Source organism: Homalodisca vitripennis, chromosome 8 (assembly GCF_021130785.1).
Source record: "Homalodisca vitripennis isolate AUS2020 chromosome 8, UT_GWSS_2.1, whole genome shotgun sequence".
Taxonomy (NCBI): Eukaryota; Metazoa; Arthropoda; class Insecta; order Hemiptera; family Cicadellidae; genus Homalodisca; species Homalodisca vitripennis.
This window is the reverse complement of record NC_060214.1, coordinates 8,852,700-8,867,173: the sequence shown is the minus strand read 5'-3', so window position 1 is coordinate 8,867,173 and position 14,474 is coordinate 8,852,700. Positions and strand designations below refer to the sequence as shown.

At 36.1% G+C, this 14,474-nt stretch overlaps 1 protein-coding gene across 1 annotated transcript in view; it reads left to right on the top strand.

Annotated features, from left to right (window-relative positions):
• The first annotated feature begins 11,979 nt into the window (after positions 1 to 11,979).
• Positions 11,980 to 14,474, top strand: part of LOC124367257 (CAD protein-like) — a 90,138-nt gene continuing 87,643 nt past the window's right edge. The window contains 2 exon segments of the mRNA XM_046823956.1: positions 11,980 to 12,252; positions 13,911 to 14,049. Coding sequence (XP_046679912.1) covers positions 12,153 to 12,252; positions 13,911 to 14,049 — 239 coding nt within the window. The 5' untranslated portion in view covers positions 11,980 to 12,152.

The following is a 14,474-nucleotide window of genomic DNA, read 5'->3' as shown; positions in this document are numbered from 1 at the left end:
AAACTCCCAGAATGATTCCATGGTTTTTGTCTTTGCGCAGTATATTTTACGGATATTTTTTTTTTAATATCTGCTAAATGCTGAATAATATCATTTTTTTTGTTAGAAACCAGAAAGAAATTTGATAATAATTCAAATATTCATTTACTGTATTGTTTTTTTTTAATTGTCCATAAATTGAAAAATTGATGAACGTCTGTGCCGACGGTCAATTGTAACTAAGGCTTTAATGAGTAATCCTCTCGGGTCGAAGAGACCGTAGTATGGCATGTTAGCAGACTCCATACTGGAAGAACTCAATAATTCAAAATTCGTTGGAATACACCTCGATCGAGGTTTGGCATGGAATCACGTTTGCTTATTTTTAGCCTCTGGCTTTTATGATTTAAAGTCGTTAGCCAAATAGTACAGTTGCTGGACTTTACCAGGCCTTTACATTTTGGGATCAACTTTGCATCAAATGTCTGAACTTCCTAATAGTGGTCGAGATATACATTGGTATACGTCTGGAGGCAGAGAACTTCCTGTGCGGAATAGGAGGTATAGGTGTATGAACACTTGCTCTCACAGGCAGGTGTTCATTTTATCAGGTTACCAAATTGGTAGAAATTCCACAAGTCACTTGACATTCGCCTAAAAAGCTTTTTATCGTCAGTATTTGATAACCTGAACGAGTTTTTGGCATACAACCGGATTGCACGTAGGCTAAATTGTATATTCAACTGTTCACTTTTATGTAATGCAAATGGAAAGGAACATAAATTTAAATTACACTCGATGTGTCTTTTTTAATACATAGTTTGACTGCCTAGCCTGCAAAGGAGACCAAACCATATGTTACGGGATTTAAAGTATTTCGGTTTAAAACAATTTGAAGATTTTTAGGATTCCTAATTAATTGCACTATAGGAAACAAAACAGAGCTGCACAAAATCGAATCGTTAGTGAATTTATATCTACTATTTTAACCGGCTTTCTGAAAATTTCTCAGAAATATTAATTAACAACATGGTTTGATATTTTCTCTCTTTGGCTAGACACATTTAATTTACTTATTTTCTAACTTAAGAAACACATTGGTGTTTTTGTATTTAACATGTGCTGAAATGTCGTCTGTATGCCACTAGCGCGTATTGATTAAAAAGTATTTAGTGCTTTATAACTACCAACAATCATTAATAAACAATATGGCCACAATTTCCAACAGACAGCAGTGTAACCATGGAAATAAATGAATAAAGTATCATAAGTTATAGAAAATTAAACACGTCTTATAAATGTCATAAAATTTATTTAAATATACCTTTCCCAAATCAACTCCGATGTACAAAAATTGGTGAACTGTGACTAAGAAAATACTAGTAAGAACTTTACCAACACCTGCTGAAGAACACTAAGAGAGTGACTAAATTACCACAATACAGAGATCATGAAAATCAACACAACACTCGTGGACTGGAAGACACAGAGGTATGTCACGTAGATTAATGGCCGTTTACACTAAGTTCTACCGAGGACGCTGGTCACTTGGTACCAACATTTGTCGAAGTACATCCACACTGCTCGTCCCATTTCCAAGTTCTACCGAGGGCGCTGGTCACTTGGTACCAAAATTCGTCGAAGGACATCCACACTGTGCTCGTCCCATTTGCAAGTTCTACCGAGGGCGCTGGTCACTTGGTACCTAAATTCGTCGAAGGACATCCACACTGTGCTCGTCCCATTTGCAAGTTCTACCGAGGGCGCTGGTCACTTGGTACCAAAATTCGTCGAAGGACATCCACACTGTGCTCGTCCCATTTGCAAGTTCTACCGAGGGCGCTGGTCACTTGGTACAAAAATTTGTCGAAGTAGGTACATCCACACTGCTTGTCCCATTTCCAAGTTCTACCGAGGGCGCTGGTCACTTGGTACATAAATTCGTCGAAGGACATCCACACTGTGCTCGTCCCATTTGCAAGTTCTACCGAGGGCGCTGGTCACTTGGTACATAAATTCGTCGAAGGACATCCACACTGTGCTCGTCCCATTTGCAAGTTCTACCGAGGGCGCTGGTCACTTGGTACATAAATTCGTCGAAGGACATCCACACTGTGCTCGTCCCATTTGCAAGTTCTACCGAGGACGCTGGTCACTTGGTACCATAAATTTGTCGAAGTACATCCACACTGTGCTCGTCCCATTTGCAAGTTCTACCGAGGGCGCTGGTCACTTGGTACCAAAATTCGTCGAAGGACATCCACACTGTGCTCGTCCCATTTGCAAGTTCTACCGAGGGCGCTGGTCACTTGGTACCTAAATTCGTCGAAGGACATCCACACTGTGCTCGTCCCATTTGCAAGTTCTACCGAGGGCGCTGGTCACTTGGTACATAAATTCGTCGAAGGACATCCACACTGTGCTCGTCCCATTTGCAAGTTCTACCGAGGGCGCTGGTCACTTGGTACATAAAATTCGTCGAAGGACATCCACACTGTGCTCGTCCCATTTGCAAGTTCTACCGAGGGCGCTGGTCACTTGGTACATAAATTCGTCGAAGGACATCCACACTGTGCTCGTCCCATTTGCAAGTTCTACCGAGGGCGCTGGTCACTTGGTACATAAATTCGTCGAAGGACATCCACACTGTGCTCGTCCCATTTGCAAGTTCTACCGAGGGCGCTGGTCACTTGGTACATAAATTCGTCGAAGGACATCCACACTGTGCTCGTCCCATTTGCAAGTTCTACCGAGGACGCTGGTCACTTGGTACCAAAATTTGTCGAAGTACATCCACACTCCTCGTCCCATTTGCAAGTTCTACTGAGGGCGCTGGTCACTTGGTACCAAAATTCGTCGAAGGACATCCACACTGTGCTCGTCCCATTTGCAAGTTCTACCGAGGGCGCTGGTCACTTGGTACATAAATTCGTCGAAGGACATCCACACTGTGCTCGTCCCATTTGCAAGTTCTACCGAGGACGCTGGTCACTTGGTACCAAAATTTGTCGAAGTACATCCACACTCCTCGTCCCATTTGCAAGTTCTACTGAGGGCGCTGGTCACTTGGTACCAAAATTCGTCGAAGGACATCCACACTGTGCTCGTCCCATTTGCAAGTTCTACCGAGGGCGCTGGTCACTTGGTACATAAATTCGTCGAAGGACATCCACACTGTGCTCGTCCCATTTGCAAGTTCTACCGAGGGCGCTGGTCACTTGGTACCAAAATTCGTCGAAGGACATCCACACTGTGCTCGTCCCATTTGCAAGTTCTACCGAGGGCGCTGGTCACTTGGTACAAAAATTTGTCGAAGTACATCCACACTGCTCGTCCCATTTCCAAGTTCTACCGAGGGCGCTGGTCACTTGGTACATAAATTCGTCGAAGGACATCCACACTGTGCTCGTCCCATTTGCAAGTTCTACCGAGGGCGCTGGTCACTTGGTACATAAATTCGTCGAAGGACATCCACACTGTGCTCGTCCCATTTGCAAGTTCTACCGAGGACGCTGGTCACTTGGTTCCAAAATCCAAGTCGATGTCCACTTATACTGTCCTCGGCCATTTCCAAGCATTTTTAAAAGCATACACTTAGTAATAACTGTGTCTTTCGCCCGATGTTTGATCACTGTAATCACTTGTATTTTCGTGCAAAAATAAAGACATCTAAAATCAGGAAATTACTTTTCTAACTTTATAAATAAAATTGAGTTATAGCTAAAATTATGAATAACAAATTTGGAGTGATACATCGAAAACAATTGTTCACAGGCCTAAAGCTCAAGATTACCGTAGTTTTCAAGATTATCATTTCAATTCATAAGTGAATGAAATGTTGGATGAATTATAATTAATTCTTTAATGTGTCACGCTTCATTTGAATTTGAGGCCAATCGCACCATCTATTTGTTTATTCCTTGTCAATCCTGAATGAGTGTAGGTGACCTGTGTAGTCTTGATACTTTATAAGGTTTACAGAGGATCATTAAATTAATAGCCCTGTAGTCAGAGAATTTAAGGACCATAAATTTGAATTGAACTTCTAACAAGCCAGGGATTGGTAAATTTGGTCTGATTGTGTTGGCCGAGAGACAAACCCGATTGTCAGTTCCTACGCTGACTCTGATTGAAATATCGCAGTCAATCTAGAGTTATTCCCTTATGTATACTGGCTGGAAAGTGGGCGCTTGGATGAATGAGCAAAGTCTGCACAGGGCAGTCTTAATCAAACCTAAAAATCTCATGCGATTCGACTCATACAATACATCAGCCATTCGACAGTGACTCAGTCTATGGACTATAAAACCCACATCTAGACGAGGAAGAGTGCTGCTCTATTAGCATCTCGATGCGAACATTTGCGCATGCCAGCAGCACCAAAAGGTCTTCCGGAAAGGTAAGGATAGCCGCAGGTCTCGTAAAGGGTCCGGTTCGATTACTCCACCGATCGTTGGCCCAACGACCCAAACATTACTTTAGTTTAAAATAAGAGGGTCGTTGGCCCAACGATCAGTGGTGTAATCGGACTGATTTGTTTCATAAAGTAAAACATAACTAAAATGGGTCGTTGGCCCAACGAACCGTATTTACAATTTAAACAGTAAATTTACAATCAAGGTTCGTTGGTCCAACGATCCAAAATTTACTTACAAATACTAATAACGTATATGGTTCGTTGGGCCAACGACCCTATTGCAGTAACAAGTTAAATTGTAGAATGCAGGTTCGATTACACCACTGTTCGTTGGGCCAACGACCCGTTTTATAATTTATAGAGGTTCTATTAGTCCACTGGGTCGTTGGCCCAACGACCCGATCAAATAAAACATTGCATTTCAAATGAAAAGGGTCGATTACTCCACTGACCGATTAGTCCACTATGGACAAGGGCAGGCGGTACGGCAGCCGCTCTTCCTGCACTGTTGGAATTTTATCTTCATTATGAGCGTGAATACATTTGATGAAAATATAAATATATATAACTATAAATGTTATTATAAATTATATATTAATTAAATGCAGGTATGAGGTAACTTGTACATTATTAATATTTTTGTCGGTAAAGAAAAAATTACATTGGTTAATATAAACGTATATTTTTAGTTATAATTTCTTCTACATCATTGACGTGACTAAACAAATATATGTTTATATAAAATTTGTATAAACGGCAAAATCGTGATTTAATGTTTATTTAAACTACATTAGTATCGATTTTTTATCATATACATATACATGTACAAGTAAAAGAACTGGCCAATTCTCTTAAAAAAGCCAATGTATAATGTTCTGAAGCATTTAAACATTTTCGTGTATCTGGTACATTTCTTCAGATGGATATAAACTACATTTACAGTACATATTTGAGGTAACTATCAATCATTAAAGCTTAATTGAGAATATGTTGCCAACTTTAAAATAGAAGCCTCTGAAGAAGTAATGTTGATTGTTAATGGGATGTGAGAGAAGGCATTACATTATCCTATACCGGGTATTCTATATGAGATAATCTATAAACGTAATGCACCTGTTAGACTCTTAGTTATAAGTAGAATAGTGTAATTTGTGGTAATATATTAGAAATATAATTTTATTAGTGATGTCGCAAAAAGAATTCAAATTTCACATGCAACTGTGAAAGTACAGTACTACTAGAGCTTTAATTTCCCATAAGTTCAACATTATTCTTTTGATGGGGTCTTCTTCAGTTTATTTCCAAGTTGAAACATGCAAACTTGAATTGATGTATCCGTGACAAACCTTGTTATAATTATTAATAGTTTTAATGTGAAGTAAACGTTTTCTTTGGCGTCTTCATTGTAGCTTTGTACGCTGTGATGGCTGAGGAGAATAGTGATAACTATCGACCGTGACATGAAGTCGCAGTCATTTACATGATTTTATTAAGTTTTCATTGAGCCCTGTGGTTTACTTTTACAGTTAATTTACATAATAAAAGATGGTAAACGGATTAGGTCTTCGGTTTACACGGCCGGTGTCATAACCAACTGTTTTGGTCTAACCGTGGAAAGCTACCCTCCACCACAATATTTTTCCGGTTTAAGATCTGTTGTTTAAGATAGTTCCCCACATAAAAACCGATACATTGTAAGAATTTAAGTATCGTTTCGACGAGGTGTAAACTGCACAACACATCAAATATTATCAAATCATATAGCTCGTGTTTTAGTATTTAAGGTTATTTAACAACTATCGAGAAGTCTTCCATGAAATTTTTAAAACCTTCAAATTTGTGTACATTATTTACATTTACTCTATATCATTGTCCAGTATGACTTAGACAGTGAAGCAGTGGACCTGTACAGAAGGAGAATCAATCGTGGCCATTAGGCAAACTAGGCGGCTACCGAGGACGACAGCTTTAAGGGGTGGCTAAAAGAAAACAATTACAAGAATGTGTATAAATTACTTTACAGAAACCGAGCCAAAAAATACATAAAACAGGCTTGTGTCACTTTAAAATTCAACCTTTATCATATCAAACATTACTTAAAGTGTCAGCGTAAACCTTAGGTAAATTGAATATAGTACAATAAACCTTTGTAGTTACCCTCTGAATGTGAAATTGAAGACGGCAACAGTTTTAGTGTTGAGTTCGGAGTTGGGCGTGATGTGGCCTCGAAAAGCATATTGTCGCATCGCTTCTATAACCCCATTACTACTACTTGTCTAAACCTTTACTCAAGTCGGAGGATTGATCAGTCATTAGGCTAGTTTTGAGGGTTTTTTATCGACTCTGTGTAATTTTTATTAGCGGTATCTAATGTTGCTTGATTATGCGAGCATCCCGTATGTAAGAGGACACGCTAGTGGATGCTGCCTGCTCTTCCGAGGCTCTATATTTAACATGGAGCAAAAATTCAATGGAAAATAGGCACTTGACTTGTCTCAAACTTGATTTCTCAATCTTTCATTCCACAAACAGACTTTATAGTTGAACGCCTGGGGGTTTTGACTTCGGATTACAACTACAGTGAATGCATTTATATGGTCGATGTGGTATTTTGTTTTTCAGACTATAAATTGCAATGTTTATCAAATTCTTTATCTAGGTTTTTTCATTGTTTAAACAAATTACTATAAAAATTCATCTTTGAGCATCTAGTTTTGCTCTAAATGGTATTTTTCAAATTATATGTGAAATTTCACCTAAATAGATGTAGAGAAACATCTATTAAGAACACCACTACTCTTGGTGTGTTTTTGATTATATTTAGGGTTGTCGGGCTCTTGAAATGTAGTAAAACGTGGAGGGAAGAGCGGAGCTGCAGGTGCAAAGTACAATGGAAATATGTAATATAAAAGATAATATACATGTCGCCTTATTTTCAGATTTTAGGACTGTACGTCCACGCCTAGTTTGACGAGGGTGGCTGACGTCACTTTTCTGCAGGGTAGGACAGTTAGTCCACGCTGATACCTGTGGACTAACTGTCCTTCTTTTCAAAACTGACCTGGCCGTGCATTAGTTTTTCTACCTGCACTTATTCTTTATTCTGGTCAGTGATGCTTCCACTACATTCGCACAGCGTACTGCTAAAGCAGTAAATATTAACAACAGTTTACTCAAGCTACCACATATCTTAACGGGATTATATCTTAACGAATATCCATATTTCCATTATATTACTCTCTGATTAATTTGGCATTGTCCTAATGAATCATAAACATCTACAGTAAGTTTGTATTAGTTATTCCTTATATTGGACCATCGTTTGTATAATACTGTATATACCAGTAGACACGTTACTCGTAGTACACGTTAATTGAAATGGATGGTTTATTGTTTTATTAACATTGTTAATAGTTAAAATAACAATTTAGTTCATATCTAATATATCATTTTTAAAATTGTACCAAATTAAGTTAAATAGATACGAAGACAAAATATTTTATTACCTTAAATAGTGGCTCTTGGCATATAATCCAAACAGTAAACAAAACATCTTCCTACACAGACATACTAACTTACATAATAGTGACCTGATGTCGCTAACGATTCGTTGTAAATATCACTCAAACAGGAATTCGATGAACGGCTAAAAAATGTGTCTAGTTTCATTCAAACTTCCAATTGCTATTCATCTCTATATCCCGCTGCGAAAAAATTTAACGTTATTTCAAATAGTGATCCCGGAACGACAGGAGATAACATGTTTAATTACTAGCAGTTATAAGAACTTCGAACGCACCAAATTCTTAAATTTATTCTTAAACCCTATTAGTTTTATTCTCCTTTAAAATAAACCGTTAAGCGTTAAAAGGTTTAAAATTTGGGGTTTAGTTAATAAAAAAAGCCCTAGTTAATGTTGCTTTATTTTCTCGAACAAGGTACAAACAAACTTCTGAGAAGCCTACTTCTGTCAAAAGTCAAATAAACTATGCGTTTTATAACTATATAACAGTTATATAGTACATTCCTTTGATGTCTGCATACAGTACTCAACATGCATACTCAATATTTACTAAAGTGTACAGTTAAAAGTAGATTTGTAATAAAACTTTTAGTTTTCTTATCTAAATATTTGTCTTACTTGTGCTCAACAGTGGTCGCAAAAAAATGTTTAAATAAGAAGTGTTGTTATTATCAAGCTTACTCTATGCTTTCACGACTAAATGTAAGGTAATTTATGATTGTGCTACTATAAAACAATGTTTACACAGGACAATTGACTAAAGTTAACAGGCTCTTATACTATTATATAAATGTCTTGTTCTCTTTACCTGATTTTTCTGTGCATTCTTACGATATTTTAATCGTTGTTCTCCTAGTCGGAGCGAAAACATATTCAATAAACCAAAGACCACTATAATCGTTACAGACATTCTTAAGTTAGAAATGGCGTAACTAACCTGACTTTATTTTATGTATATCATTTTGTTTCATTCTTTTTGCAGCTGTCTTATGTAGTGTACTGAAAACTATTTAGCAGATATAGAGTTTAGATCTCGAAACATCCATTCAAGTGCTGCAGTGTGAGTACGACGATCTTTTGTCAACCCCTCGTCAAAAGAATCCCGTGAGTCGGACAGTGGGTCCCAGGCCGGGACCGCGGACCCACTGTCCACCCCTTAAGAAGTAGGTAAGAAATGCTTCCGGCAGTTTTATGATGTGGACCTACAGTCCGTTTACCGTTTTACCGGGGCCCGGGCTCTTGTGGTGGGGGGGAAGGGGGGCGGACCGGGCCCCGCCACACGTCTTATTTGTAGGAACAACGTCGACTGACGAGATAGTTCAATCTAATAACTATAACGCTATTATAGTCCAACTTTGTAATATCGATCATTAGAATTTAGAAATAACTGTGATTATTACTTTAAAAATAATAATCTTAGGCCTACTTTTGATTTAAAAATCTCGATCGTGTTTATTTATAACAGGCAAGAGTGCGCTGAACTGAAATATTAGCACCGAAATTAAACTTGACTACAGTCTGTTATAATTAGTTTTACTCTATGAACAAAATTGTCACTTGTTAAAATGTAATTTGCTTGTACACAGTTTGTTTCTAAATGTGTCTGTTCTGGTATTTTTCTTGTTGTCATGGTTACCAATACGGCCAATGTAAAAATATTCGCTCACGCTCAGCCAATTCCCATGGGGTGATAGGTATCATCATCGAACTCAGTGTTACTTACATAGAAATAAAGCTTTATGCAAAAATTTCAAGCAATTTCAAGTCTATCGGTCAGTTCGTTTTCGAGATATCGTGCGGATAGAAAACTGATAGACAGACAGACAGAAATGACAATTCTCAAGGCTTTCGAGTAAAAGGCTTCGCTAAAGCTCAGCCAATTATGATCAGAATCAATAGAGGCGGTTGTGTAACTAAATACTTTGATGTAAATTATATAGTAAGGGAATAACACACACTTTATTAAGGAAAAAAATAAAATGCCATATTAAATTATACTAGCAAGTTATTAGTGCTTTGGGCTCAGCATTAAGTAGCCTAGAGCATTCATATAAAACTTCTAAGAATATTCCTCGATTATTTGAAGTCAGTATAGAAAGTAGGTATACAAAACATTGTTTTTACATTATTTATTTACACTAAATTGCCAGAGGCGGCTCTAACACCGCGGAACTGCCCCCCGCCCCCCTTCGGGGGGTGGTGGGGGTGGTGGTTGACACATTAAAAGAAAAACTTTGTAAAAATGGATTTTATTTTACAATAATTTTTTTCATAAAACAATTGGTACCGTTTCATACTATTGCTAATCTAGGGTTGCTAACAGGATATTTTAGCTGATGACCATCTACGGAATAAAAGGGTGACCTCTCGGAAATATTTTAAATGTTAAGTACTGTACTAATAAGGGTTTTTTAAATGGAATCTAACTAAAATATCAATCAGAGTAAAATAATTTAATGGCTACAAATCCCAATTTTTGTAGGAAATTGTTCTATTATAATTAAATTGTAAATCACACTACAGCTACTCCATATTTAACAACTAAAACTCATAGAAGAATATAATTCTTATATATTTCCTCATATAAAATGTCGATGTTATTGGGCAAAATAAATAGTTTCTATAATTTAAGTACTAATTGAAAACAACCGTTTTAGGCAATTAATATTGATTAGTAATAGTACGCATTAGTTATATTTTCCAGTTATGATATGGCCTAGCCTATAAACAGACACGTAATAAAAATTTAGCGAATAAAAAATTATTTAAACGTTAAATTAACATGAACTAACCTAATAAGTTTCATTACTGTCTTCCGAAAGGCTACACCACTCATTTTAAGGCGATCGAGCAAGTATTAGGGCTATACAATTATGGGTAGTATCAAGTACTTATTTGAGGACTCTTTCGTCGATAAGTATTTATTTGACAGTATTAAAATCTTTTACTATTTCCAAGGTATGAATTGGTGAGTTTGCCGCAGGCCTAAATATAAACACTACATCTACGTTATGAAATCCACCCCAACACTTTCCACTCATAAACATGCTTGTACCGATACTTGATAGGATATTTGCTGGCGTGATCGTTACGGAGATGATATTTATTACACCAATAAAACGATATTTGTACGAATGAAATAATTATGGTAAAAGATGCATGCAGGTGGAGTGATGGCAGATTTGGAAGGGCCCATAAATAAGGTCTTGCTCTTTTGCATGGTCCTCCCATGAATATTCTTTAACAGATAATCTGACTGACAATCTCCAATCTAACCACTTAAGTATCTCATACTATAATGTACCTATGTAATACATTATTTTCATCATTACTAACTGATTAATCTTGGATACAGTTCGCAAATAAATATTGTACAAAAATAAAATGCATAAAAGGCAGGTACAAACCGTATCAGCAAATAACGGTTTTTACTATCACCAATCGTATAGTAAAAGCCATCTACAAAACACTGTACTCCACTCCATATAATATATAACAACGCTTGCCAAGCAACACCATGCATGAAAACTCAAAACTGTAAACAAAGATGAACAACTGTACAGGTACGAATGATTTTGTGAAAGCTGTACCTTGCTCTAGTTATTAGTCTGACAGGATACTTTCTAAATACACTAGGAAAACAGCATGAAACCCAATACTGCATTCTTCCGTGTATAATTTTAAATCCTATAAGATCGACATTTTGGAGGAAATAAGGTCTGATCGGTCTTCTCTTCTAGGGATATTCAGTAGTCTATAGACAGACATACTGATTTAGAATAGTTTGATGTTTTTCAATATGACAAAAACTGTCACAAATGTTATGCTATGTATGTCGTTGGTTACAGAATCGCTAAAACTACTTTAGCTAAGTACCCGGGACTAATTTTCAATAACACTTATTTCAAATAAAAGAGAATAACGTTTTATAATAAATTTTAAAATGAACTGTTCTTGCTTTGTGATTGTGACTGCGCAAAATCAAAGTAAACAGGTGGTAGTGGGAGTACTACGTCATATTGGCCGAGGGAACTGATTGGTAGAGGATAGTGTAGCATCAATAAATTCTGCAGACGTGTAGACGTAAACAACACTTAGCTAACCACGTTGTTTTGTTCTTTCAGTGTGCCGGCCGCATGGTGTGAGCACTGTGTAACTCACTTGCTTTAGTTTGAAACTGTGGTGTCGTCAATACTTTAATACTGTGCATATTTTCAGCATTGTCTCTTCACAATGCATTCTGAGCAACAGGTGTGCTCCTTGGTCCTAGAGGATGGAACTGTACTGACAGGTTATAATTTTGGAGCATCCAAGCCTATAGATGGAGAAGTTGGCAAGTATTTTTTTCTAAAAATAACAAACAATCCTTATAATAAATAATAAACAGTATAATTGGTAATGTAATAGTGGCTAAATATAATATTTTGTAATAAATCCAATTAGACTAAGTTCTGCGCTAAATCTTTTCCAGTGAATACGCGCTTTATTCAAAATTGTATTAATCCACATTTTTTCGATTTTCTGGACCAATCGTACTTTAATAATATGATATAAGACAGTAGTAAATATTAAAAACACTGAAGAATGAGGAACTTGCAAAAAGCTGTACACGATTGGCGTTTCTGCAAAAATTAAATGGGTTCCATGGTTCTTCCTAACCTGATTTCTTAACCAAATTAAATTAAGCTAGCAAAATCATCCCTTTAAATGTTAACCCTAACTGTTTATCTTATATTAATTTGTAGAGTGTGTTTTATGATGGAATACAAATTAAGTCAATTTAATTGACCCAGAAAAACTTTCTAAAAATATCAAAGTGTAAGAATTAAAATTACCTACATAACTGTTTCAGTAGTAACAATGTTTGAAAAACAAATTAATTGTTTGTTATTATAAATACCCAAAAATGTTAGCTTTTGAATCTGGTTTCTTAAATTTTATTCTTTTTAATTCTCTGACTTATTTTTCTTGCTTTAAAAATAATAAATATTAGTAAGAAGGCTGGAAATTGCTAGCCTATGATACATGAGTTGCGGATTTTGTTTAAAATGATGCGGTATAAAAAACTAGGCTACTAAATATGCTTTTACCAATATACAGGTAATAATTCAAATGACAGAGTTATATAGTTTATTACTAAGTTTATATCTTAAATGTGCAAAATCACTACTATCATTCCTCATTGTGTTACTGCAAATTTAGAGAATTTTGTTCGATACTGTGCATTTTCTGTCTTTCAGCAACTTTATTGGAAATTAGTGCATATTAATCAAGTACACTACACTAGTAACCTAATAGTATATTGTTTACAAAATTTTTTTATAGGACGTTTCTTTTACAAAATTTACCTATTGTAATGGAAACTACGATGTGAAATTTTTAAATTATTGTTGGTAATTCTGAGTAATTTTTAGGTTAACTTCCAACTTCTTCTTTTAAATTTTACTATGACAAACCTGCTGTCCGTGTAGTGATAGAATGTCATAGTTGTCATTGCTGAGTGACAAGAAGATTGTCCACATGTCATGTCGCTCTTTACCTCATTCAACTTGAGAGGTTGAGGCGCTCGAGTGACCTGGGCTTGTTATAATTGGAAGAAAATTAAATTAGAAGATAAATTTAAAAATTGGTTCAGATGAAAATTTTGTAAGAATGTTAGGCTACTATAATCAAATTTGCTTATTTCCAGGAATTCTTTTCACAAAATAATTTTTATTCAAAATGAATGACTCTCTTATGAGAAATTTTATGTGAACCACCAAGTACGTCACTTAAATTCAAATGCATATTAAAATATTTTATAAGTAAATTCATTTAGCTCTACAATTACCTGAAATGCTGTAAAGAAATATATTTTACCTTCCATAAGATGAGGTCAAATGTAAGAAAGGACCATGAGACTCTAATTTTATCTCAAATAAAGAAATATTTTATTTCATTTCGCTTCACAGGAAGTCACCAGAGACCAAATAACTTTGAATTTCTGTGTAGTGTTCCAGACGGGAATGGTGGGCTACCCAGAGTCCCTGACAGATCCATCCTATCACGCTCAGATCCTGGTTCTGACTTACCCACTCATTGGAAATTATGGAGTACCAAGTGATGAAAAGGATGAATTCGAATTACCCAGGTATTTTATTATTACATGGAACGTATGTACCAAGTGACAAAATATCAGGAAGCCAACGCTTGTATTCTGATAGTGTATTTAGACAACTTATTTATTAAAAGTTTATTAGTACAAAAGTGAGTGCCAACTTGCCTTGTATAAGAACAATCTCATTTTTGTGAAATAGATAGATTGATCTGTAAGAAAAAAATGGGTTGCCAGCGACACTAGTTTTGGGTAGGAATTAAAATTTAAAAGTTGAAAAAGACTTCCAAATATCAAATTATGAATTTTTTCACTAGTTAGTATTTTTAACCAAGCGCAATTTAAATAAACTAACTGTCAGTCATGTAGATATAACAGAGTTAGCCAAAAGGTTACTTCTGTGAGATAATTTTCCATTTAGTATTTTTAATTATTTTCCAATCCTCCTTTTTCGACCCTGA